Source organism: Zootoca vivipara, chromosome 3 (genome assembly GCF_965207765.1).
Source record: "Zootoca vivipara chromosome 3, rZooViv2.hap1.1, whole genome shotgun sequence".
Taxonomy (NCBI): domain Eukaryota; kingdom Metazoa; phylum Chordata; class Lepidosauria; order Squamata; family Lacertidae; genus Zootoca; species Zootoca vivipara.
The window spans coordinates 63,964,383-63,989,072 of NC_142586.1; the positions used below are offsets into that span (position 1 = coordinate 63,964,383).

General features: G+C 41.2%; 1 protein-coding gene across 25 annotated transcripts in view; it reads left to right on the top strand.

Annotated features, from left to right (window-relative positions):
* Positions 1–24,690, top strand: part of ESR1 (estrogen receptor 1) — a 203,998-nt gene that overhangs the window by 116,660 nt on the left and 62,648 nt on the right. For all 25 annotated transcript variants that reach the window (XM_088667303.1, XM_088667299.1, XM_088667298.1 and 22 more), the window contains one exon: positions 14,223–14,339. In XM_088667303.1, the coding sequence (XP_088523429.1) occupies positions 14,223–14,339 (117 nt within the window). The remainder of the gene's footprint in view (positions 1–14,222; positions 14,340–24,690) is intronic.

The window sequence follows — 24,690 nt, forward strand, 5'->3', positions numbered from 1 at the left end:
TTTCCTCATTCAGCTCCTCCCCAGAGCCCTTAGGCAAGGAGAAGCCAATCTGTAGTTTTCCAGTTGTTGGACTACAACTCCCATCATCATTAACCATTGCCATGCGGCGGATAGAAGTTACAGTCCAACATCGGTTGCCCATCCCTGCTGTTTTCTTACCTTGTCACTCTGTGTTGCATGGGTGTGTGTGTGTGTGTGTGTGTGTAGTGCCTCAGTTAGGATTCAGTAGATGTGACACCACTTCCTCATGCATCTCTTCTCCCAGCCAGTCTTCTCTGATTAGCTAATGAATCTGAAAGACCCTCCCACACACAGTTTTCCAACTCCTGCTGTACGTAAAGGTTGAACGGTTGAACAAAGAACATCTTCAGCCCTATCTTTCTGTGCTTGTTCATAATAGCAGATACACAGGATGAAACTTTTCAGCTAACCCAATAAATTCTTCCAGTATATTTTCTCATGCATCTGATAAACCTTTCTCAGGCATCACAAATTCACTTGTCAGCCTGAATTTGTGTTGCCCATTCTACAAATCTTAACAACAACAACAAAAAAACAACATTTTAAAAATCAAACAAATTAGAGAACAGCATATAGGATCAGTCACAGGTGACTCTAATAAGGGCTAATCCTTGCTGTCACTCAATTTGTATTTTTATAGTTTTAATTCCCCTGTATCTGAGAGCTTTTCTAGTTGTTCTGCAGCTGTGCCTTATGAAAACCCAACTTTCCCACTGAATTGGATCTTCTTAGATGTGTGAAAGATTTGAAAAGAGCCATTTTAAAACAGTATACTCTCTAGTCAATATAGGTTTTACTGATGCTAAATGTAAAGATCAATTTGTCAGTTGTGAACTACGAACATTTAAACTTGTATTTTTGTCTCCATGCCACTATTAAACAGAACAAGTATATTTAAATCCAGCCAATTTCTTGTCATCTTATGAATATATATTTATATTTATATATTTATTACAGGTAGGGACCCAGGTGGCGCTGTGGTTAAACCACTGAGCCTAGGGCTTGCTGATCAGAAGGTCGGCGGTTCGAATCCCTGTGACGGGGTGAGCTCCCGTTGCTTGGTCCCAGCTCCTGCCAACCTAGCAGTTCGAAAGCACGTCAAAATGCAAGTAGATAAATAGGAACCGCTACAGCGGGAAGGTAAACGGCATTTCCATGTGCTGCTCTGGTTTGCCAGAAGCGGCTTTGTCATGCTGGCCACATGACCTGGAAGCTATACGCCGGCTCCCTCGGCCAATAATGCGAGATGAGCGCGCAACCCCAGAGTCGGTCACGACTGGACCTAATGGTCAGGGGTCCCTTTACCTTTACCTTTACAGGTAGGTAGCCATGTTGGTCTGCCGTCAAAACAAAATAAAAAAATTCCTTCCAGTAGCACCTTAGAGACCAACTAAGTTTGTCTCTAAGTTGCTACTGGAAGGAATTTTTCTATTTTATTTTTATTTTATATATTTATTAGAAATCCCCCTGTGAAATTTTCTCCCAAGTATGTGTCCATAGGAGTGCAGTCATAGATCCCAGTGTAAATAAAATAGTCAAATTTAACTCCTTTTTTAATCAGTGGAACATAAGCTAGCCCCATTGATTTCAATGGGGTCCAGCAGGAGTTAACTTTTTATTTAATACGATTTGTACACTAATTAGCAAAACCTCTAAGTGGTTTACATAAACATCTTTATCTCCTTTTCTTTAATCTTCACTTGCTTTTTCTTTTGAGCCCCATATCTTAATGGGATGATAATTTTTTTTGCCTGTCATTGACAACAGATGGATTTTTAAAAAGTATTATGAAACGTAAGGAGAGAATTGCATACAATATTTGGGTTAGTAATGGATTGCCATCTTGAATCCATTTGCTGTTACAATCCTTTTTTTCTTTTTGATGAAAAGCTGACCTTTCAATATATTTTTTTAAAAAAGCAACCACTTGTATGTTGGTGTCTGATAAGTTATTTGGCATATTTGGCATTCTCCCAAATTTTGTTTAAGATTCCTTTTGTTTGCCACATGGAATATATAGCAGTTAATAGAAGCTCAGTTTCCAGAGCATGTAGGTCACCAGTATTTTTTTCAGTGTTATGTCCAAATCAGTCTCTTACACAGAGATGAAAGAACTGTATGCAGCCACAACTTTGTTTGGCCAAGACCTGTTCAGTTTAAAAGCAGTTGCTTCACCTGAGATTGAGCTATGTGTACTGCTTATGACATTCCCATTTCTTGATCCAAGCCAAGCGTTGAGAATGCTCTGACCTAAGCAGAGGTCCACCCCAGAACTTATTGTAGGCAGGCAGAGGTGGGGGGAATTCTAGAAGGAAGGAACATAAGTCTGCATGTAGCTATAAGAGGGAAGGAACTCTGAAGTTAGCCTGTTCATCTACCAAGCATAGGCTGAGCCAAAATTCTTATTTTTAAGGGTCTCAGACTCTGAACCCAGCATAACCTACCTTCATAGATTTTTTAGTTTGAATACAGTAATTACTGTTCTTATCTCTAGTTAATTTATGTTATCTTTAAGGCTTTTGCTAGCAAGTTTGCTTACTGGGGTCATGTTTTCATGTTGAAAACTGCTTGCGACATTTCAAGTCTTTCGAATGAAGCAGATTAAATGATATTGCAACTTCTGAAAATGTAGTATAAATAACGGAAACAGCTACATTTTTGTGGAAATAATTACACTGATATGTCTCATAAGCCCTTCCATTAGAATCATAGCTGCCAAGTTTTCCCTTTTCTCGCGAGGAAGCCTATTCAGCATAAGGAAATTTCCCTTAAAAAAGGGAGAACTTGGCAGCTATGATTAGAATAACCCCTTTCACTCAGAAGACACTGAACACAGAAGCTTTAACAGTTTCACACCAGACGTTCCACGAGACATTTTAATTAACAAACATCTTATTTACAACTGCTGACTATGTTTGCATTTAATTTACAAGAGCTGATTGATATGCATGTCTGTTCACTAGAGATACACACTCAGTTACTTCTTATACCATCCGTAATTTAACTTTTCATCACGCTTTCTAATACTGAACTAGGTTTTCCTGAAGCGTTAGCTTCATAGCCAAAACAGGGGAAACAAGTTAGCTATGGGGAAAACCCTGTGTGTGTGTGTACATCTTATTGGTGCTCGTGACAGAACCTCAAGCATAGCCACACCCTTCTCAGGACCAGCTCTGTCTCGAAATCTCCCCATGCTCTTCCGGCTTGGAAAAAGCCAGTGCTTCTTTTTTCAGGGGGTCCTTAAGGGTACGCAGGACTGACACCTTTTTTGTTTTTTGGTTAAAGAGTATGGCACTTAACTGTAACCACTTCATGGTGAGTACCATCACCATGGTACTCATTTTTCTAGAAATGTCCCTCAATAGCACCAAGCTTAAAGGTGAGGTAAAGTCAGCTCCTCCAGCAGCTCTCAAACTCCAAGAACTTTTCAGATCATGAATCTATTCCCCTTGCCATGCTGACAGAAGATGGGCAGGCCAGGGAGCACCAATACTATTGGCTCCCGGTAGGCCTGAGAGGACTCTGGCACTTGGCATGTTATATAATGTGTTTGCTTTGGGTGACTTGGCAGAAAGGCAGTATAGAAACTCCAGAAATAAATGAATACATAAAATCATATTTTTATAGAAGGAAAATAAGTTCCTATAGGGAAGGCTCCAACCTATAAGAAAATAATATCCCTGCTGGAGGAGGCCAAAGACCCATGCAGCCCCGCGTCCTGACCTCACAAGCAAAACATGAGCACAGCAGCATGCTCCCCAAGGCAACACCCCCCCAAACCCCAGAAAATAGATGCCTATGCTTCTTTTATCTCTTTACTAATACATCTGCTACAAACATGATTCAAAATCCTCTGCAACATTTGGTTGCAGGCCCCTACTTGTATTAGTCGAAACCTAAATACCAGGCTGACAAATGCAATGTAAAATTTAAAGGGGAAAGTTTCAAAGGGCAATTGTAGTGGGAGACAGGAATTCATTAACAAATTTGATTGCATTTCCTATAGTTTATTTAAGAACTGTGTGTTAAAGAGTAATTTTCCTTCCATTTGGTTGTGTATTGTATTAAGATGTGTTTAGTTCTCCAGCAGTAAAGATGTTGTTGCTTTCTCTTCATCTTTGGTGCTCACCTTGTTAAATGCAATGTATCCTTGGGCTTGGCTGATTAAATAAAATATACTGATCTTTCTTTCTGCTGAGCAAGCATTTCTGGACCAATGCCTTAATCCAGCTGTTGTGGTTGTGCACATAAAGCCTCCCAAGAAAAGCCATTAGCACTCCCAGAAACTATTTGGAAGAAGTAAGGGTATTGGATTTTATCTCTATCCATGCCCTTTTTCTTGCAAAACACCTGATTCGTGTGATTACCCAAAGCACCCATAGTAGCTTTTTACATATTACTATTATTTATTTATTTATTCATTTATTTATTTACTGTACTTTATTAAATCATCTTCCACACAAGTCTCAAGTCTATTGAATCATCTTCCACATAAGTCTCAAGCCAATTTACAGAAAAACAACTAGAAGTTGCTTTGAAAACAATAAAGATGGGTTTATAAACAATATAAAATAAACACCTAAGGCAAATACATTTTAAGCTAACTGAAAAAGGTTGTTGAAACAAATAAGTTTTCAGTTGTTTTGGGAAAGTACAACTATAATCCCAACAGAGAGTATGTTCCAAAAAAACAGGGCCTGCCACACTGGAAGTCTCTAAAATGCAACTGAGCATGCTCAAAAATGCAAGGTAGCATGGTCAGCTGCAGCAATGGAAGCATGTGCCCTTTTACTGCCCACAGTTGAAATCATATTTCACAGTGCTAGAATACAAGGGAGATCTAAATAGTGAACAATTAATCAGACACTGTGAATGTGTGATTTAACACCCAAAAGAGTTATAAAGCCTGTGTCTAGCAATGGCACATTTTTGTATGTTTGGAGAAAACTACATTGGAACTGAAGATACCCAGAGATCCAAAGCAAGAGAGCAAGATCAGTTTCTCCCCCAGTAGTCAATACCTTGACCCTGTCTATATTTGCTGTCACAAGAAACCTGAGCAGACGTTATGGGGTCCCACCTCATTGATAAAATGTAGGTGCTTATAATGTGGCAAAAATATAAAAGGAAACTCCCAAACTAAGGCCCTCTAAGATGGCCAAAGGAAGGGTGATATGTGTCCTTGTATTTCTACTTTTATTTGGGAAAAATATTTAGGTATATCCTAGATCTAAAAACATTGCATTCAATTTATTAGCAATTCTGACCCCTACATCAAAGACAGATAACTAAATGTTATGCATATAGATATGGGATTATTTTTACTACATTTTTGTCCTCTGTATATCAACAATTACAACAATTGCCACAGTAAGTTTGAAACCTCCCAGAAGTCAATGATTTGGACTCCAGTTTTGTAATGCTATTTGTGTTTCCTTAAAAATGAAATAATTCTGTTTCTGTTTCCCAATTTGTTTATATTTAGAATTTTAAAGCAATATCTAACGCAAGTTGAAATTATTATTATTACAAATGAATTATGCTGTCAAATCAAGTAAAACCAGGTTCTAGCATATCCATAAGTATTGTCATATATTTCATTTAATTATATATTTGTTCAGCAAGAAGCGAACCTGAGTGTTTATTTGGTACATGTAAAGTAATTGGGATGTAAAGATTATTGTGAGTTTGTAAGTGGGATGAGGTCAGTTCTAAAGCTTCCATAATTTATTATTTGGTGTATGTAAAAGAATTTGGGTGTAAAGGTTGTTGTGAGTTTGAAAGCATGATGAAATCGGTTATAAAGGTTCCATTATAATAAGTGCAAGTTATAATTATACTTGTAGAGGCACAAGGTGAGAGAGCAATATAAAAGATCAGCTTGATGAAAAGAATTTAGTGAAGTGAGTGAATGATGGAAAGCTCTATTAGTTTATTTCAGCATAGCTGGAAGCTTTAAATTTATTAATTGTGTGTCACAGTTATATTAAGGTTTGTTTTGGTTTGATTTCTATCCAGATCTGTTATAAAGCAGTATGGCTGGAGTAAAGCAGTACGCTCAGTTGGGATCAGAGCGCAAAGAAGCTATGCATCATTGCCACCATTTGCTATAATCTGTTATGTTACTGTTAGAAGGGAATTAAAATGTTTCTTTTATAATGGCATATGAGTACACAAAAGTTTCTAGCTTATAAAGCAGTGAGTCATTGAGAGGCGTTCCCCTGCCTCTTGCCGCTCCTGCAATGGAGAAGGGCATGAGGTTCTACAAGAAACATTTTTCAAAGTTCCCTGCCCGCCTGGTGGCAAAGTTGGACAAGGGAATGCCTCTCACTGACCCAGTGAGGGGAGGCCTTCCACAGAGCTTTGCTGCTGGTCCCTTTCTGCCGCTGGGATGAGGGAGACCAGCGGAAAGCCTGGGCAGTGGAACGTTGTGTCTCCCTGCTGCTGAAGCCTCCCTTACCTGAATTGCTTCTGTGGTGGTAGGGCAGTGGGGACACTCGTGGGAGTGTCACCTCCTCAATTTCCACCACCTGAGGCAGTTGTCTCATCCTGCATCATAGATGGGCTGGGTCTGCTCTGAGAGAAGGAGGGGAAACCAGTCACACTTGCAGTCAGAAGTCCCAGCTGAGATTCTTCCACCAAAACACAGCTCACCTGATGGACAGTTGCATAGCTGCTGGCAATCCATATTTCCTCCCACACTCCAATTCAAGTAGTTGAAAATAAAATGTGATGTTATTGTGTTAGTATTTTTACACACACACACACACACACACACACACACACACACACACCATTTGTTGCTGTTTGCATAGCATTTCACACAAGGAGATGTTGTTCAATAGCGTTCACATACCTCTCCACAATACATTGCCTGGGCTTGAGACCTAAGAGGTTTGCCTTTCAGAACAGAGTGACAAAGTCGTGCCCTCCAGTTGTTGTGGACTCCAGCCTCAGCCCAGATGGCAAATGGTAGAAGTGATGGGAGTTGTAGCCCAAAAACATACGGAGTTGGTCACCATGGCTTAGATCTAAAAAGAGAAAGTTGCTCATACAACAGATCACTCTCATATTCAACACCCCCTGCAATCTCTTACACTCACAAAGCAACATCACCACTCTGGTTGGTCAAGAGCAGGGTTCCCCAAACTAAGGCCCGTGGGCCGGATGTGGCCTGTGAGGCTCTTTTATGCGGCCCCCGGTGACCCTTGCTGCCCGCACTTAACAGCGCGGTGCGTTGCGGCTGCCCACTTCCGGGTGGCTGGAGCGTTGGAAACAGCTTGTGCGCATGCACAAGCGTCATTTCCGGCGCACTTCCGGGTTAGAAGATCATCGAAAATACCTTGCATGCATGCGCAAGCGTCATTTCCGGTGCACCTCCGGGTCGGAGGAGGCCCATGTGAATGTGCACAAGATGTTTCCGGCGCTCCTCCAGCCCGGAAGTGCACCGAAAATAGCACACTCCTGTGCGCTTCCCCCGCCCTCTGGCCCACCGCACAATCGGTGCAGCGGGCACTGGCCCAAAGCCGGGTAAGTTTGGGGACCCCTGGTCAAGAGCCCCTCCTTGATGTGTTATCTTGTGGGAGGCTGCAGTGGGACAACGGAATTGTCAAGAATTGGGTGGCAGTGCACATGGTGCTCCTGCTCACACAAGCTGCCTCTACCCAGTTGTTCATTATTCTCTCTCCCACTGACATGACTCATATTATATGGGGAGACTTGGGGGGGGGGCAGAGAGGCTTCAGGTAGAAGGAAGGGGTAAGCAGCCCTCTCCTTGTGCAACCTTTCTTAGTGGAGATGATGTGCCCTCCAGTCTGTCATAAGTTGAAAGCTGCCCTATGCTACTGGTTGACTTTATATAATAAATATAGTACCGTAAGTTAGTAAGAAAGCAAATAAGTGCACAGTGCAAAGTTCTGCAGAGTTCCATTGCACAATGATACCTCATGTAACCTTTGCCATTAATTACATTTCTGCAAGCTTCTTTATTCATGATGCTTACATTGTTTTAATTAATACTCTAATGCAGGGGAGCCTAACCCCCAGTTTGAGGGCCTTATCTCTTACCACCCCGACAGCAATATTTTTGGGTTGTATAAAACACCACCAATTCTGGTGGCAGTGACAAAAAAGAAAGAAAAGGGCTGATAAAATGCTAGGGTGATTTGAGGCCAACACTCTGATGGGGATACAAATGGTCACCAGAATGATATTGATGAGAGGAGAGGAGGTGGTAATGATGAAAAGGGAGAAGTGTATAACTCCCTTCCACAGCTGATCTGCACAAATCGGCTGAGGAGAGCAGGCTGTGTGACTTTGTTTATGTCTGTCTGCAAGTCTTCCTGTATGTATGTGTATGCAAGAGTGTGGGGCAGCTACACCTTCGTGTGGCCACATCCACCACTGGTCAAGTCCCTGGAGGCAAATGGAAGCGTTGGCCAAGGGTGAATCTTACCCTCAAGCCAAAACAGTCTAGCCAGTGTCAGTGCAGTACATGCAAGTCTCAATTAATTTCATTCTTGGGGTACCAGCTATTTCTCTGAGAACCTTTTATAACTGATGCTATATTTTAGGCATTTCTGCCCCCCCCTTTTGCATGCAGGGTATTTGATAGTGGTGATGTCAAATGTATCATTTGCAGTTTTTTAGAAAAAGCAGACTAATACTTTTTCCACATGGCTCTGTAGCTACGTAACTTATTTTTTCATCCTGAAAGATGTGTTCCCAAAAATGCTCATTGTCTCATGGGTGATAACAGGGAGATGGTGATGAGTGATTGATTTTGTTTTTTACTCTGGTACAGCTGTTGGTTTGATCACATGCCAAGCACTAAAAACAATTGTGATTTATCCGATGGAGAGAGTAAGGAAAGATAGCATAGCTGTGTGCCACAGTTTTAATAGATTGGAATCTGCACAATTGATCAGTTCAGCCATTTTTGGGGGGGTGGGCAGGCGGGTAGGAATAGGAGGTCATGTGTAAGTGTCATCTGGAAAAGGAATACACAACCTGCAGCATTCGTAACAAGAGGTATGACTGTATTAGTATTACATTATTTTGAGTTTTGAGTAAACTACCCAAAGCTAGTTGTTAATGAGTATTCACTTAATCTTTAATCCTAACCCACTTCACTGGAAGTAAGCCCCATTGAATTCAGAAGAACTTACTTTTGAATGGATGTTTGGTTGTACATTTTGTCTACTGTGTCTCTTATTTAGCAATGGCAATTAAGTTTAGCAACTTAATACTTAGAGAAAAAACTGTATACAACAAAGCCATGTAATAGCTTTTGGCCAGTATGAGCAGAATAATAATAATATCTTCATATAGATATTAAAAAGCATGGGGGAGAGAACGGAACCCTGAGACACCCCACAAGTGAAAGCCCAGGGGTCTGAACACTCACCCCTCAACACCACTTTCTGGACACGGCCCAGGAGAAAGGAGTGGAACCACTATATAACAGTGCCCCCAGCTCCCAGCCCATCTAGACGGTCCAGAAGGATGTTATGGTCAATGGTGTCAAAGGCCGCTGAGAGATCCAGCAGAACTAGGAAACAGCTCTCACCTTTGTTCCTAGCTCGCCGGAGATCATTGACCAGTTTCAGTCCCATGGTGAGGCCTGAATTCCGATTGGAAGGGATCCAAATGGTCCACATCCTCCAGGCATGCTTGGAGTTGTTTAGCAACCACTCGCTCAATCACCTTGCCCAAGAATGGTAGATTTGAGACTGGGCAATAGTTGGCCATATTGGCCATATTGGCCGGGTCTAAAGATATTTTTTTAAGAAGCGGTTTAATCACCATCTCTTTCAGCGGGTCTGGAAGGCTCCTTTGCAGAGGGAAGCATTCACCACCCCGCAGAGCCACCACCTACCCAGCCCTTCCCGGCTCGATTTTATTAGCCAGGATGGGCAAGGATCAAGGAGACAGGTGATCGGTTTCACTCGTCCAAGCAGCCTGTCCTCATCCTCGGAGGTAACAGATTGGAATTGATCCCATGTAACATGACTAGACAGGATTCTAGCACTCCCGCCTCAGCCCTGCTGCTCCCACAGTGGAGTCTACCTCCTTCCGAATCTGAGCTACTTTATCTGCAAAAAAAACTTTGCAAAAACATTGCAGGAGATCTTGGGGTCCCTACCAGGCCCCGGTGACAAAGGTAGTTCTGATAGATTATGAACCACCTGAAAATATATTTACTGATCACATAGAATAAAGCTTTAGCTTAAAGTCAGGATCCTTCCTTTCATTTGCAGCTGTGCTTTGATTACTACGACTTCTCGTCTCAAATCAGCTATCCTGTTCTGTTCAATCACATTTAAGCTCATGTATTTGTGCGTATGTGTGTTAAAGTATCTTTGACATCCTGCAGAATTGTATAACAAATCTGATGCTGGACATAAGACTAGACATATAATAGCTCTAAGTCCTTTATGTGGAAACAATGTTTTATTGTGACCAGTGCGATTTATTTCTGTAATCTAGACTTTCATGTACACAGGACATACTCTGACATTTCCTAATCTATACAGTGGTTGTTGCCTTATGAAAGAGAACAGAAGCATGTGTGTTGCAGAGGATGTGACTCCAGTCCCTGGGTTTTAGTTGTTTTATGATTAGTAATTATTATGTTAAAAAATTAAAACTGCCTTGGGTGCCTTGGCAAAAAGGTGCTGTGTAAATTCAATAAATAAATATAATATCCGTTAAGAAGAATAATTATTATATAATAACTGTAGTAGTAAAATGTGACATCCTTACTGTAAACAATTATATAGGTATAAGTACCAGAGATCAGGGCCAAGTGAGATGAGGCAGTTGCCTCCGGTAGCAGATTTAAACCTGAGGAGTGTGCCTCGTTCCACCCCCCTCCACTGCATCCCACCCCGATTGCAGTGGCAGTAGGGCAGAGCAGGAGGAGGCTGTGGTGTGCTGCTTGGGCCTGGATCTGCTGCCTGAAGCAACTGCCCCTCTCTGGCCTCCTTTTCACCTTTCTTTTCTTGGACTGTCTCCATGTGGTAAGCAGGGTAGCGAGTGGAGGCGGCGGCAGTGATTTGGGCAGGGCGGGATGTGTGTGTGTGGCCTTAAGCGACAAGTGTATTATTTCGCCACCTGATTTAGCTCATTGTTCCTCTGATGCTTCTGTAGTGTGTTTAACCTGTGTGGCTACAAGAGGAAAACCCACAAATTCCTCTGCCAGGGGACTATAGAATTGCTCCCCAAACTTTGTTTATGATAGTATGTAGCTTATGAATTGGTAGTGAAATTTAATGACTGCTGCAATTTTAAATTAAGTATACAACATAAAGTCATGCTCAGAGTGAAATTAATGGATTTAAGTTGCAGCAAATTCTTCTTTTTTAATTAATTTTTATTACTTTTCCATACATCACAAAACCACCAAAACCAATACGACAAAATAAATACAGATACAAAATTAAGTACCACATTTTTCTTGTCTATTTTTACATTCTTCTTTCTCCCCCCCAAAAAAAGAAAAGAAAAAGAAAAAGAAATATACCATTGTGACTTCCTGTCATTACCCATTGCATATACTTTCTCTTTCAGTTGAATGTACTCAAAATATTTGCCTTTCCTATAACCATTTATCTAATACATTCTGTAACACTATCTCTCCTTCCTTTAATAATTCAGCTTCGTATTCTTCCTTGATCACTCGAATGCTAGCATGGAAACAGTAGGATATGTTTCCACTCGAATGCTATCACTCGAATGCTAGCATGGAAACAGTAGCAAATTCATAGGATATCATCCAATGTAACTAAAACAGTAGGTGATATCCAACTAAGTCACACTCAAAATAGACCCATTGGTTTCAGCTGTCTACTGTACGTATGACTAACACAGAATACTAGTGTACATAGTCTTTATTTTCTATGGACTCTGATGTAGTAAATATTTTTTAATCAATTCTTATTAGATTTTCACTTACAAATCAATCATATCAAACCAATTATTCCAAATTATACAAATATATATCTATTAAACCAAATATTATGCCAGATTATAAACATTTTACTTCCCCATGCTTCAAATTCTGAGGGTTCTGAGTATCGATAATGGCTGCCATTCTAATCAAAGTTCCAAGTTCTTTCCAAACCTTTTAATCCAACATAGTCCAGATCTTTCCAACAGCCTCTGAAATGTTTTCAGGTGAGATTTACCACAAAGCCTATGTTTTCTGTCCAGCTTCCCCATAAATCCTTGCATTCTCCTTCCATACTGGAATATCTTCCAAGCTGCGCCGTTTGTCACGGACCTATGCCCATTTAAAGATTCAATAAGTCATGTCCAGGCTTCTGCTTGTTAATTCCTCCGGTCGCGGATTTGCAGTCTTTCCAGGCAGGTTCAGCCAAATCCAGATATTAACACACATCTTATAACAAACCTATGGCTCCCCCGCCCTTTGACTGCTTTTCACTCCCCAGCCTCCATTTTTAGCGAGCTCAATTAAAAGTGCGTCACAAGTCAAAAATCTTCTTAAAATCATCCACAAAGAATTTTAACAAGCTCCAGCCGTTGATATAACCACCCTAGGGAAGCTTTCATCTTATAGGTTTATCTAAACAAATTCAAATAAATCCTCTATTGTATATATTTCAATGTCTACACAGTTTATATTTTTATAACTTCTCGCTTGTTCTAGGTACTTTAGACAATCCATCCAGGGAAGGTGTTAAGTGTAATCTTGAAACATAAAAATGTTTCTGTTCGGTCCAACGTAGTATTTTCTTTAATACAATATTTCCTCGACTCTTTTATCATTCAAAGGCTGGATTTTCTGGCAGTGTCCTCCTCCTCTTCATTTGAAGCATGTCCATGAATTTAAATCCAATTATTCCTCTTAAATCATGGACTCGTGCACGAACAGGGTGGTCTCCAGGAGTTCCGACCCCCACGGGTGCTTGGCCCAGGCCCCCACCCCCACCCCCCGAAGGTCCAGAGTGGGTTAAGGGGCATCCGCGGGCCAGCGGCCCCTCCCATCATCCTGGGAGGGTGGGGAGACTGCCTACTCCCCAAAGCAGCCGCCAAATTTTCCCATGGGAGTTGGGAGAGATGTTACGGGTCAGCCATTTCTCCCGATGAGCACGAGTGGAAGCTGTAGTAAATATATTTTGATATAGTACAGACTGAAGAATTAAAATGTCAAGACATTTCTAATTCCTAGGTGACTAGTTTATAAATAAAATAAATTATAATTCTGAACAATACTTTTTTAGGTGTTATGTGGTCTGTCGCTAAATCACGTAGTGTCTTCTGCTTAATAGGAGGAATTTTATTTATTTTGTTTATTTAGTACAAGTCAACAGACTTGTTCTTGGTATAATCTGATAGTAGCTTCTTAAACACACACACACACACACACAACTTACCTTTGCTAACATATAATGAATGATAGAGGGCTGGGTCTGATGAGACCAAGGCCTCCAACAAGCTCACTTTCAGATCCCTGACCTGAATGAAGAACAAACAGTTCTGTCATAAAATTGTTTCTTTGTGTGCTGTACCTTGTCCTGTTTAGCTGTGTGTAGAAGGAGGACTGGCTAGGATCAGCTCTGTGTTTTCAATCCACATCAAGGCTTCAGTAGCATAGGATTTTTGTTTTTATTTCAAATAGGAAATACAAAATTCTCAAGGGAACACTAGTACACATCCAGTACACACATGATGAAAAGCTATACTCCTTTTCTTAGATCAGGAAGTAGGTCAAGAGCAAGTGACAGGAGCTTATTTTATGTATTTATCTGATGCATATCTACCTTGCCTTTCAGGACACGCCACCTTACAGAAAAATATAAAAATCTATAAAAACTCAAAAGACAGCTCTACTATAAAATAAGATTTTGAATATAAAAACCAGCAGTTTCATTTCCCCCCAGCACAATTTGATACAAAATACTGTCTGCCGCAGTTAAATGTTTTTCCAGCATGACAAATTAATTAAACACAGGCTGGGTTGTTGTTTTTAAATAGAAATGTTTTTAACCTCAAAGCAATGATAAGGTCTGCTGTGGGGCGAGAAATGTGGGGCCACCATTGAAAAGGCAATGTCCCTCATGCCAACCAACCAGCAAGAAATGTAAAGTAAAACATTATAGAAGCTTATGAAAGCATTGTGTTTTAGGGGTATCTGTGAAAATTGTCACTCTAATGTCAATTCCCTATGATTTTTACAGGTCACAATGATTACATGTGTCCTGCTACTAACCAGTGCACTATTGACAAGAACAGGAGGAAAAGTTGCCAGGCTTGCAGGCTCCGAAAATGTTATGAAGTTGGAATGATGAAAGGTGGTATGTATCCAACCATGTAGAAATGTTTCTTAATTAACTTTCATCTCCATTGTATAACACACAGTTCTTAAGGAGAGTGGCAATTAATTTTATGAAATTGAAGTTTTAAAAAGAAAACAAAGGACTAGGATTTTAGGGTTCATTTACTTCTATAAATCATGGCTCTTTGGTCAAGACTACTAATGAATTTTATGTTATCCTGTAATATCCTAGACAGGAACTGAAGTGCCAGAAGCAGAGATGAGCAAATCTTAGTTTCTCAATTTTATGTTTGCACTTTAAAAAAGTAATCACAACAATTAATTAGCATGTTAGTGTACATTTCTTCTAGTATACATATTCTTACACAATCTTACTTAATGTACTTATTTTTCAATGAATATTCCTAATAGCAATGCATGTTTTTGTGTTATTTTCATTAACACAGTACAGTATATGAATTAATATGCATTTGCCCCTTTAAAATCCACACGGGGTGGGGGGGTGGGGATCTGCATCACAAAATTTAGAGAGGTGCAAATTTCAAAGGATTTCCCAAGCTGTATTTCAGTTTGTGCATTGTTTCAGGAAGAGCAAAATAGGAAGTTTTATATTGAAATGTGATCAGAACTAATTTTATTCCGCAATTCTGTAATGAAGGCTGCAATCTACTTTTAGATGGACAAGTGTTCTTGATCAAAAGCAGTTTCAAAAAAATAGTAATGAATGAAATGGAAATTAGTATGGACTTCTGGCCAGTTCATACAATCCTTTGAATTTTAGTTGAACTGTGGTACATAGCAGCTGGCTACTTGTATTGAATGGAAATTTGTTTGTGTGCCGAAACAATTGAGTTGACTGATTAATCAACTGCTGAGCTGCAACATGTCTGTTCTGACAAAAAATGGGTCATTAGGGGAGTAAAATACTAAGCACATTATTTTACAGTACATAATGAGGTGATTACAGTAAACCAGTTCACTGAATTTTTCAATCAACTTGGAAAACACAGGAATGAGCTAATGAGTAGTACCTGCTTATCTGCACCATACCTACATATGTTGTAGGTATTTCTCATCCATATGTTGTTTCATTTGCATATTTAATAAAATATCACACAGTGTAAAAATTAGATATATTTTTGCAACAAGTTTTCCATTATGGCTGGTTGCCAGACTATATTATATGAGTGATCAATATTCATTAATTGCAAGGTTTTCCAGGTTCTGGCTAGTACCATTCTAGGTGCTGTTAATAAATAGGTTAGTACTTCTTAATTGGTCAATATATAAACTACATAAATTAATAAATAAATTAAATAAATAAATAAATAAATTAAGGAATCTGAAGAAGTGTGCATGCACACGAAAGCTCATACCAAAATAAAAACTTAGTTGGTCTTTAAGGTGCTACTGAAGGAATTTTTTATTATTATTATTTTACATAAATTAAGTAAACCTTACTTAGCCTTAGCCTTCCCTTGCTTCTATTTCACAGTATTTGTTATATATTTTTTGTATTTTTGTAGCATTTCTCCCTAAAAGGATGCACCTAATAGCGAAACATCACACAGAGCCATCGTAACTGGGGGTGTGAGGAGAGCAGTAGAGATGATCCACTATTTCTAAAGCTCTACCAGCTTACCCCAGCCAGGGCAGGAGGTGGGAGGGAAACTTTGTTAGAAAATAAAATAAATTTCTAAGACCTTCCTTTTAGAGAGTTTGGCTAGTCTTGATTGATTAGCTGTTGCTTCATAATGATTATATTGATGCAAATGTGAAGAATTTTACTCCCCTCTGTTCTTCTTCAGAACAGTTTACTGACATATCAGACCTATTCTTGATCTTGTCGCTTGTTTTCAATTATACTCTGATGACAATTTATTATACGGCAAAGGAAAAGCAGATGATTATTAAAGGAATTCTCAGAACCAAAGATGAATTAATTTTTTAATGCATCATCTGGAATCATTCCAAGAATTCTAATTTGCCTTGCAATTATCTTGAATGCAATGTTATACTGTACTAAAAATAGTACTTGGTGAATGAGGAAGAAACGTACTCAAGCTGTAGGAAACTATTTGTTTTGTATCTGAAGTGAATGTCTATAATATTTTCAAAACATACTGTTCTGTACCAACGTAAAAATGTACAGTTATTAGTACTTGTGTATTTAAAGAACAATTAACTAAAAGGACACTGCAAAAATACTTATAGTTCAGAAGTCTTTTCATGCTCTGTAAATACAAAGAGTGTGCTGGTTGTTTGAAGATACATCATAATACTGCCTGTATCCTATTACTACATCAGAAGTGCTATTTACACCAAACACACACCAAATATGCAGCTGGATGATAAATCACACCTACCCTTTCTGCTCCTAATTATGTCATTGTTGTCCTCACCCTGCTCGACTCAAGCTACTCTTTTCAAATCAGAAGAGCAGACTATCTCAATGTTAGGTATTAAAAGAGCTTTGGAAGGGCCATACCTCAGTGCTATTACCGGTACAAAGATTGCCCAGATGGATAGTCCAGTTCTTCTATTCATCTTACAACATTGCAGAGAGACCATGCTTCTTGGATATGAAGGCTCACTTGGGATTTGTGAATGTAGTACTGCCTACTGATATGTGCAAAGCAGCGATATAACAAGGACAACCTCCAACAATATGTATTGGGCAGCAAGAGGAAAGCAGATACTGCCATGTAATGGACTATTCTTTCGTCTCAGTCTTTTGCACCTTAACTTCCAAAATTAATTGAGCACCCTTATGTCTTGTACATGAAGAAGAACATACTTATAATAATAATAATAATTTATTATTTATACCCTGCCCATCTGGCCGGGTTTCCCCAGCCACTCTGGGCGGCTTCCAACAGAAACATTAAAATACATACTTGTGCATGTGCATGAAGGAGACACTGAAGTTGCTCACCTGCTTATGTCCATTGGGTGACATTGTGCAGTCAAATAGCCAACCCATCTTCAAAGTGGTTGTTCATCAGGAGTTAATTTCATCCCCCCCAACACATATATCCCACCTTTGTATGTAAGGTGGTTTACAAATAAAAATATAAACCACAAAATTCAAACAAACAGCAATAAGGTGCTCTAAGGGAAGCCGATGAGGAACCTACTGGTAGATTGGAATAGTTGCTACTGTACTTATTGCATTGTTCCAAGAAAAAAGAAAGATAGATCAAGGGATGTTCCTCCTGGTTAGCCAGGAAAAAAACAGATCTGTGCAGACAAAAATATATGCTTGATTGTTTGCTACTCCCCCCCTCCAATCCATTACAGTTTCTGGCAAACAATGTATTCTTATACATTTATGTTTCCACACAAATGGAACATATCCATTTATGTTCCATCATTGAACAAAGCATCACAAATAGAAAATCATTTTTTTCAAATCCTGTTAGGATCTCATAACATGTAAATTTCAAATACAGTGGTACCTTGGTTTGCATACGTTTTGGATTACAAACACGTCAAACCCAGACGTGCGTGTCCTGGGTTGCAACCTTTTTTTGGATTACAACCCTTTTTTTTATTATTATGAACAATTTTTTAAGGAGGCCCCATTAGTGAAAGCATGCCTTGGGTTACAACCTGTTTTGGTTTACAAACGGACCTCCGGAACGAATTATGGTTGTAAACCAAGGTACCACTGTACAGTATTGCTTGTAGTAAGATTATGCCACATGGGCAATTCCAGTTAACATTGGCAGGAACAAATAGTGACATTTAATCCCTAGTACAAGGAAGTAAAGAGAAAGTGCTGTTTTGATTTGTTAAAGTATGTGATGAGTCATATTGTGTGTGTGTGTGTGTGTGTGTGTGTGTGTGTGTGTGTGTGTGTGTGTGACATGTTTTGTCACTTCACTTCTGAATAAGGACCATAGTTCACAAATTATGAATTAATTTCTTACTATTTTTCTGCCTTTTCTTTCTGAGGAATAGAAACATGACTAATAAGAGTTTTCACCTGTGATACGTGGTCTCTGGATCGTTATCCTTTGTCCCTGCACTCACAATGCCTAGTTCTGCACCTCCCCTATTTACATTTTCATCAGTTTTATCATCATCATCATCCCAAGGGCGTTGCTCAGTGATGTGTGTGGCAAAAAAACTCGCTACCTTTTAACAAGTTTGTTGCAACCACAAATACCAGAGCATAAACGTTTGGCAGGGTTGCCAAAAATCTTGATTGACCGCTGCATTCCAAGGCCCAAGTATAACAGGAACATTTCAAATTCTGTAATAGATTCAGCTCCCTCTTTCCCTCCTATCAGTATAGACCTAATCTCAAAAAGTTTACAGAACCCTATTGTTTTGGAAATGTTCTGGAGGATATGTTGAAAGACAGATTTGTGTGTGGAGTTGGTGATGTTGTAATTCAAGAGCAATTCCTAGCTGATTGGGAGCTGAACTGGGATCAACCTGTAAATGTGGCAACTACCATGGAAGCAGCAGGGACAAATTTACATGATTTGCATCTTAATTTTTAAAAAGCCACCCAATATTTGGTTGCACAGCCAAATCAGGCAAAAAAAAAAAGAATTCTTATTTACAGGAGGAAATAGGACAGGAGGCAACTGAGGATCCATGTTTACTGTGTAGTAGAAAAAAATGTACAGTTCAGTAATCATCCAATAGGCATGGAAATAGCTAGAGGGGCTTTTGTTACAGTAGTAAATGAAGAGAGTTGTGTGGCGATACCCCGATGCCTCCCCGAGAAATAAAAACACTAGACACATTGCATAAGGTTAATGGGCATAGAAGGCCACAACTTTATTGATTACGGATGTAGAGGGGTATTGGCCTAGGCATTGGATCTAACCGACTATATCTGACTCCAGCCCGCTCTGCTGGCAGTCTGTGAAAGGTTAACCACCGTTGGATGAGTCCTGCGATGCACATCAACTAGGAGCTCATCCTGGGGCCACCGCTAGGGGCGTGCCCTCTGGCCCTCACCTACCACGGCTTCGGACTTGGCAACGCCCCCGGACTCCTTAAGGGAGTACCTTTCCGCATTTTGGGGGAGGTGATGGCCGCAACCTCCCCCCCCCACACCTGTACCTTCACGAGATAATCCAATGCCTACCGCCAAAACCCAAGTTGTGACGAGTAGCTACGAGGTAGGCGAAAACCACAAGGCCTGAGCCAATTTGCCAAGTGGGAAAAACTCCTACCAGGCCCCAATAGGCGACCAACCGTAGTCCATAGCACTGTCACGAGGAAACCCTGCCTACGTGGGGGAGGTGGGTGGGAGAAACGCAGTTGTTGAATCCAGAAGAAGCAAGGCAGAGTCTCTGCCGCGCTCTTGTTCAAATAGGCGAGACACGCCCCCCAGGGCGACCTAATTGGCTGTGCTAGGGGCGTGCCGCAGCAGGGAGATGACCAATGGGCTGGGGGGGAATGCTAACCATTCCCCCCCCACGTGAAGGCCTCGTGGTGCCCACAACATCTCCTCCCCCCGAGGTGGGGAAGAGACTTTGTGTGGCGATACCCCGATGCCTCCCCGAGAAATAAAAACACTAGACACATTGCATAAGGTTAATGGGCATAGAAGGCCACAACTTTATTGATTACGGATGTAGAGGGGTATTGGCCTAGGCATTGGATCTAACCGACTATATCTGACTCCAGCCCGCTCTGCTGGCAGTCTGTGAAAGGTTAACCACCGTTGGATGAGTCCTGCGATGCACATCAACTAGGAGCTCATCCTGGGGCCACCGCTAGGGGCGTGCCCTCTGGCCCTCACCTACCACGGCTTCGGACTTGGCAACGCCCCCGGACTCCTTAAGGGAGTACCTTTCCGCATTTTGGGGGAGGTGATGGCCGCAACCTCCCCCCCACACCTGTACCTTCACGAGATAATCCAATGCCTACCGCCAATCGAGCCCAAAGGGCTCGCCGCCAATACCCCCACAACCGCAACCAATACCTAATAGCAAAAGGAATGTCAGCAAGCCAAACACCATTTCCCTCATTTGAGAGGTGTATGCCATCAACACGGTACAGGGACGCCTTGCAAAAGGAATGTCAGCAAGCCAAACCATTTCCCTCATTTGAGAGGTGAATGCCATCAACACGGTACAGGAACGCCTTGCAGTCATATGACTCCAGCCTGCTGCGCTGGCAGTCTGTGAAGGATTAACCACCGTTTTGTGAGTCCTTCAACTAGGACTCACCCTGGGGCCTCTCAGAATCCTATGGCTGGGCACAAGATAGTTTGTCCATTCAAAGCTGAAACCTTTCTGGTCACTTTGTCCATTTGAAGCTGAAACCTTTCTGGCCACTGCCAGAACCAAGAATTTCCTTCATTTATCAATAGCAGCAGGGGTGTGAAAGTCGCGCAAAATGCGTCTCTTCAGCAGTGAAGACCAAAGATAGTTCAAGATTTAGAAAGGCAGTCCCCAGCTCGACAAAGTCTTTAAAATCTTCAGTGCAAATCAACGCCTTTACAGTAAGCCAAATCATTTCCACCAGGCTGCACCTCCAAGAAAACAGGGGGATTTTGTGAGGCGGCCCTGGCGGCCTTGGCCTACACAGCTGGCAGGAGTCTGTCCCAGCACTTCCATCTCCTTGTAAAGCAGGAAACTTTGACCCGTGGAGGTAGCCCCAAATTGGGACCCAGTCTCCAATCAAGGGCGCGCACCTGGGCATGGTACTGTGATCAACCATCCAGATATTCACCGTATTATCTCCTGAGAACAAAGCAAAAGAATGTAAGTGATTTGCCAAACTCAGTTGCTTAGTCACATTGTGCAGCGGAGGTAACCCTTGTAAGCTTGGACTTCCATTGACCCAAATCTTTTATTCTCTCCAATGAGAGGCCCATGTGTACCACTGCTGTAGCAGACCGAATTCGGAAGGAATGTGCAGTACCACACAGGGACTCTTCCCTCTCCTGTCCATTTTTGATTGACGAATGTGAAGCAATAGTTATGTATCGGATAGAATTAGGTCGGATAACCAAGTGCCCTTGACAGACTGGTCGGGGGCAGGGAGCTCGCACACCCATCCTGATGGATGATGAAGGGGCCAGGCGTGGGTGTCCTTAACTGAAGGAATCGCCTGGTGTCCTTTACCGATTCTTATTCAATTTTTAAGCTAAGAGAGGAATAGCGGCTGTCAGGCTAGTAAAAGACTTAACCACACGTCCAGGTAACACAGTCAGGCAAGGTATTAAAGCACCTGATCTGTGGCGGGAGGGCTGACTGTGCCTGATATCCCCAGATTTGCCCCATAGGCCATAAAATCTGAAAGCCAAAGGCTTTGAACCGAAAGTCAATGAAATCAGCCATAAGAGTGGACAGAGCCAATATGTCGCTTCTCCCACAGCCCATCGAGGCTAGGCATCGCGATGCCGTTAGTAATTCCAGAAATAAATGTGCTGGTAAGTCGAAGAGAAACTTAAGGTGAAGCTGCACAATTGCGCAGAGTGGGAGTGACATCATCTTGGACCGCTTTGCAAGGGTACCGATGACAGCTTGATTATCCATCCCAAAGGAACGTGGCGATCTCTGAAGTCCTCCATCCAGGGTGAACTGGAACTATTATGAAAGAAACTTCCAAAGGTTAAATAGCATGCAATAGTAACCAGGCAAGCCAAAAGGCCACAAAGTCCGACACCAATGATTTTGGACCTAAGTCCATCACATCAGCCCAGGCCCTCTTATAAGATGCCACTACTCCCTCAGCCCGTTGAGGTATGTCAACGCAATGCCATTAGTAACCCCGGGAAAAAATTCTGAGAAGTTGATGATAAACTTAAGGCAAAGCTGCACAAATGCACAGAGCGGAGCGACATCCTCTTGGAATTCGACGCCTGCTCTGCAAGGACACCTACGACAGCTCGACTATCAATCCAAAGACAAACACAGAGATCTCTGAAGTCCTTCCACCAAGGTGAAGAGCCACTACAATGAGAAGAAACTTGGAAAGGTTAAATTGTATGTAACCGCCAACTTCATGCACCACTGGTGTCCATGAAGGAGCCCTGACTGAATCTGATAATGTGGAAAGAATTACCAATTGTCCTGCCAGAGAGATATCCCCTTGTAAAGATCCAAGAAGTTCAGTCACGAGTACATCCATATGAAGAGGAATGAAGTCCAGCGGTTTACCCAGCCAGAAGCGCCCCGAATGGCCAGCCTGGCTTGCGAAGTTCAAGAGTCCCCAGAGACTGAAACCACCATATGCGTGCTAGGGGAAGTGGAGAACTCTGGGAGAGGGGAGTTTTGGATCTCGAAAGATCCAACAGCATAAACCCTCATATTGTGCTAATATATGCTGGGATTCCCTACCAAAAGTGAATGAGCTCTGAACTGGAATCCTGGCCTCAAAGACCTCTAATTTTATATTTAAGTAAGGCTGTTAGTGGTACACAAACCACGCCATCCTTAGCCTGAGGCTAAGCAGCCCAGCAAAATCATTCTCAAAATAAACTACAGGGCCCAGGACAAAGCGATAGAAAGCACGGATTGTAATATATGCTTTGTTGTTGTTTTAATTATTATTATTATTAATATGTATTATTGCAGTAGTAACATTAATCCAATTATATTCGATACAATACAAAAGATATTTGAGATTGTAAATATCTGCACGGTGCTTATTGTTATTATTATTAAATATTAATAATTATTATTATTGGTGTACTTATTTCTTATTTAAAGCACTGTTTCATACTGCCATCAATGAGATTTGCAATGGGCAGAATGTACGCAGGCAATTAACGGGGAGGGAGTGGGTTAATCAGCAACCAAGCATAGAAACAGCCTGACGTGTCCCTGTGGTTCTAATCGAATAAATAAGATTGCAAACCAATATTGCTCTTGCCAAAAAAAAAAAAACAGTTACCAAACAATATGCCCCCGAGTGTTGATAATATCTATGCTGATGACCAGCCAATGCCCCAATATTGTCTGCATCGCCTAGCAAGCAGGACCCCTCAGGAAGCGGGGTTTATTCTCAATAATGTGACTCAATATTATGCACACTGACTGGATTGACAATACTTATTTATTTATTTATTTTAATTAAGAATGCTGAAGTTTGTTTGGCGTGGGCTTGGACACACCTGGACTAGACACCATTTAAAGCAGTCTACTGTGCATCCCAGACTCTCGCAGGGGACAAATCTGAATTCAATAACCAAAATTTTTAAGGATGTGGAATCTTTTAAAGGTGTGGGAAAAGTAGGAATATGGTAGGGTGCCCCTAATTCCATCAGAAAATTGTTGAAGGTTATGGCGTTATGCAACCCCCAAGCTACATCTGCTTCATAGAATCTGAGTTTTTTGTTGTTGTTGTTGTTTTTTTTTGTTTGTTTGTTTGTTTGTTTGTTTTCCTCCCCTGGTGGTCATCTAGTCCAGCCCCCCGTATTGCAAGAGTACGCAGCTTCCAATATGGGAATTGAACCTGCAAACTTGGCGTTAACAACACTACTATCCTACCAACCTAGAAACAGTACCTCAGAGTTTGACTTGACCTTAGAGTTCGAGGGACCCTAGATGTCATCCAGCCCATCCCCCTGTAATGCAAGAATATGCAGCCTTCCCCATATGGGGATGGAACCTGCGGCCCTGATTTTGTTTTGTGTTTTTTTTTTAGTGTGTGTGTGTGTGTGTGTGTGTGTGTGTGTGTGTGTGTTTTGTTTCTTTCTCTCTCTTTCCCCCCCCCTTTTTTTTTTATATATCACTACTATCCTGCCAACCCAGAAACAATAACTCCACCTCAGGATGAGAACCAGAATCATACTCTGTCGGCAAGGTGACAGCAGGAGCCCCCATTAGCTAAAGTGGTGCCAATGAACTGATTGGCGGCCCCTGGGGATGCCCTATTTATTTATTTGTTATATTATTACTTTCCAAAAAGGACACTATAAATCAAACCACCCTAAAGTACATTTATGCTGGGACAGTGAGTTGAATAGACTGTAGCCTTGGAAGGGGTCTGTAGGTCATCCAGTCCAACCCCCTGCAATGCATGAATATGCAGCTGTCCCACATGGGGATCAGTGTGCAACCTTGCCGTTTTAAGGCACCGTGCTCCAATCAACAGAGCTATTTCAAAGGGAATCTAGTACAGTATAGTGTATACTGGCCAGAAGCAGGCTTCTTCTTCATCTTTTAGTGTGATGCCCACAGAGATGTAGGAAATAGAAGCAAGCAAACCGCAGCATAAAAGGAAAAGCCACTACCAGTTAAATTCACTCAAAATGTAAAAAGATCCTAAGCAGTCGTAATACTGGGATTTCCTTATGATGAAATTTACCCTAAAAGAAGTAAGGATACTGGGCTAAATGTGTGGTAGCATGACGAGAGGTACTGATTTTATTATTATTATTAATTTATTTA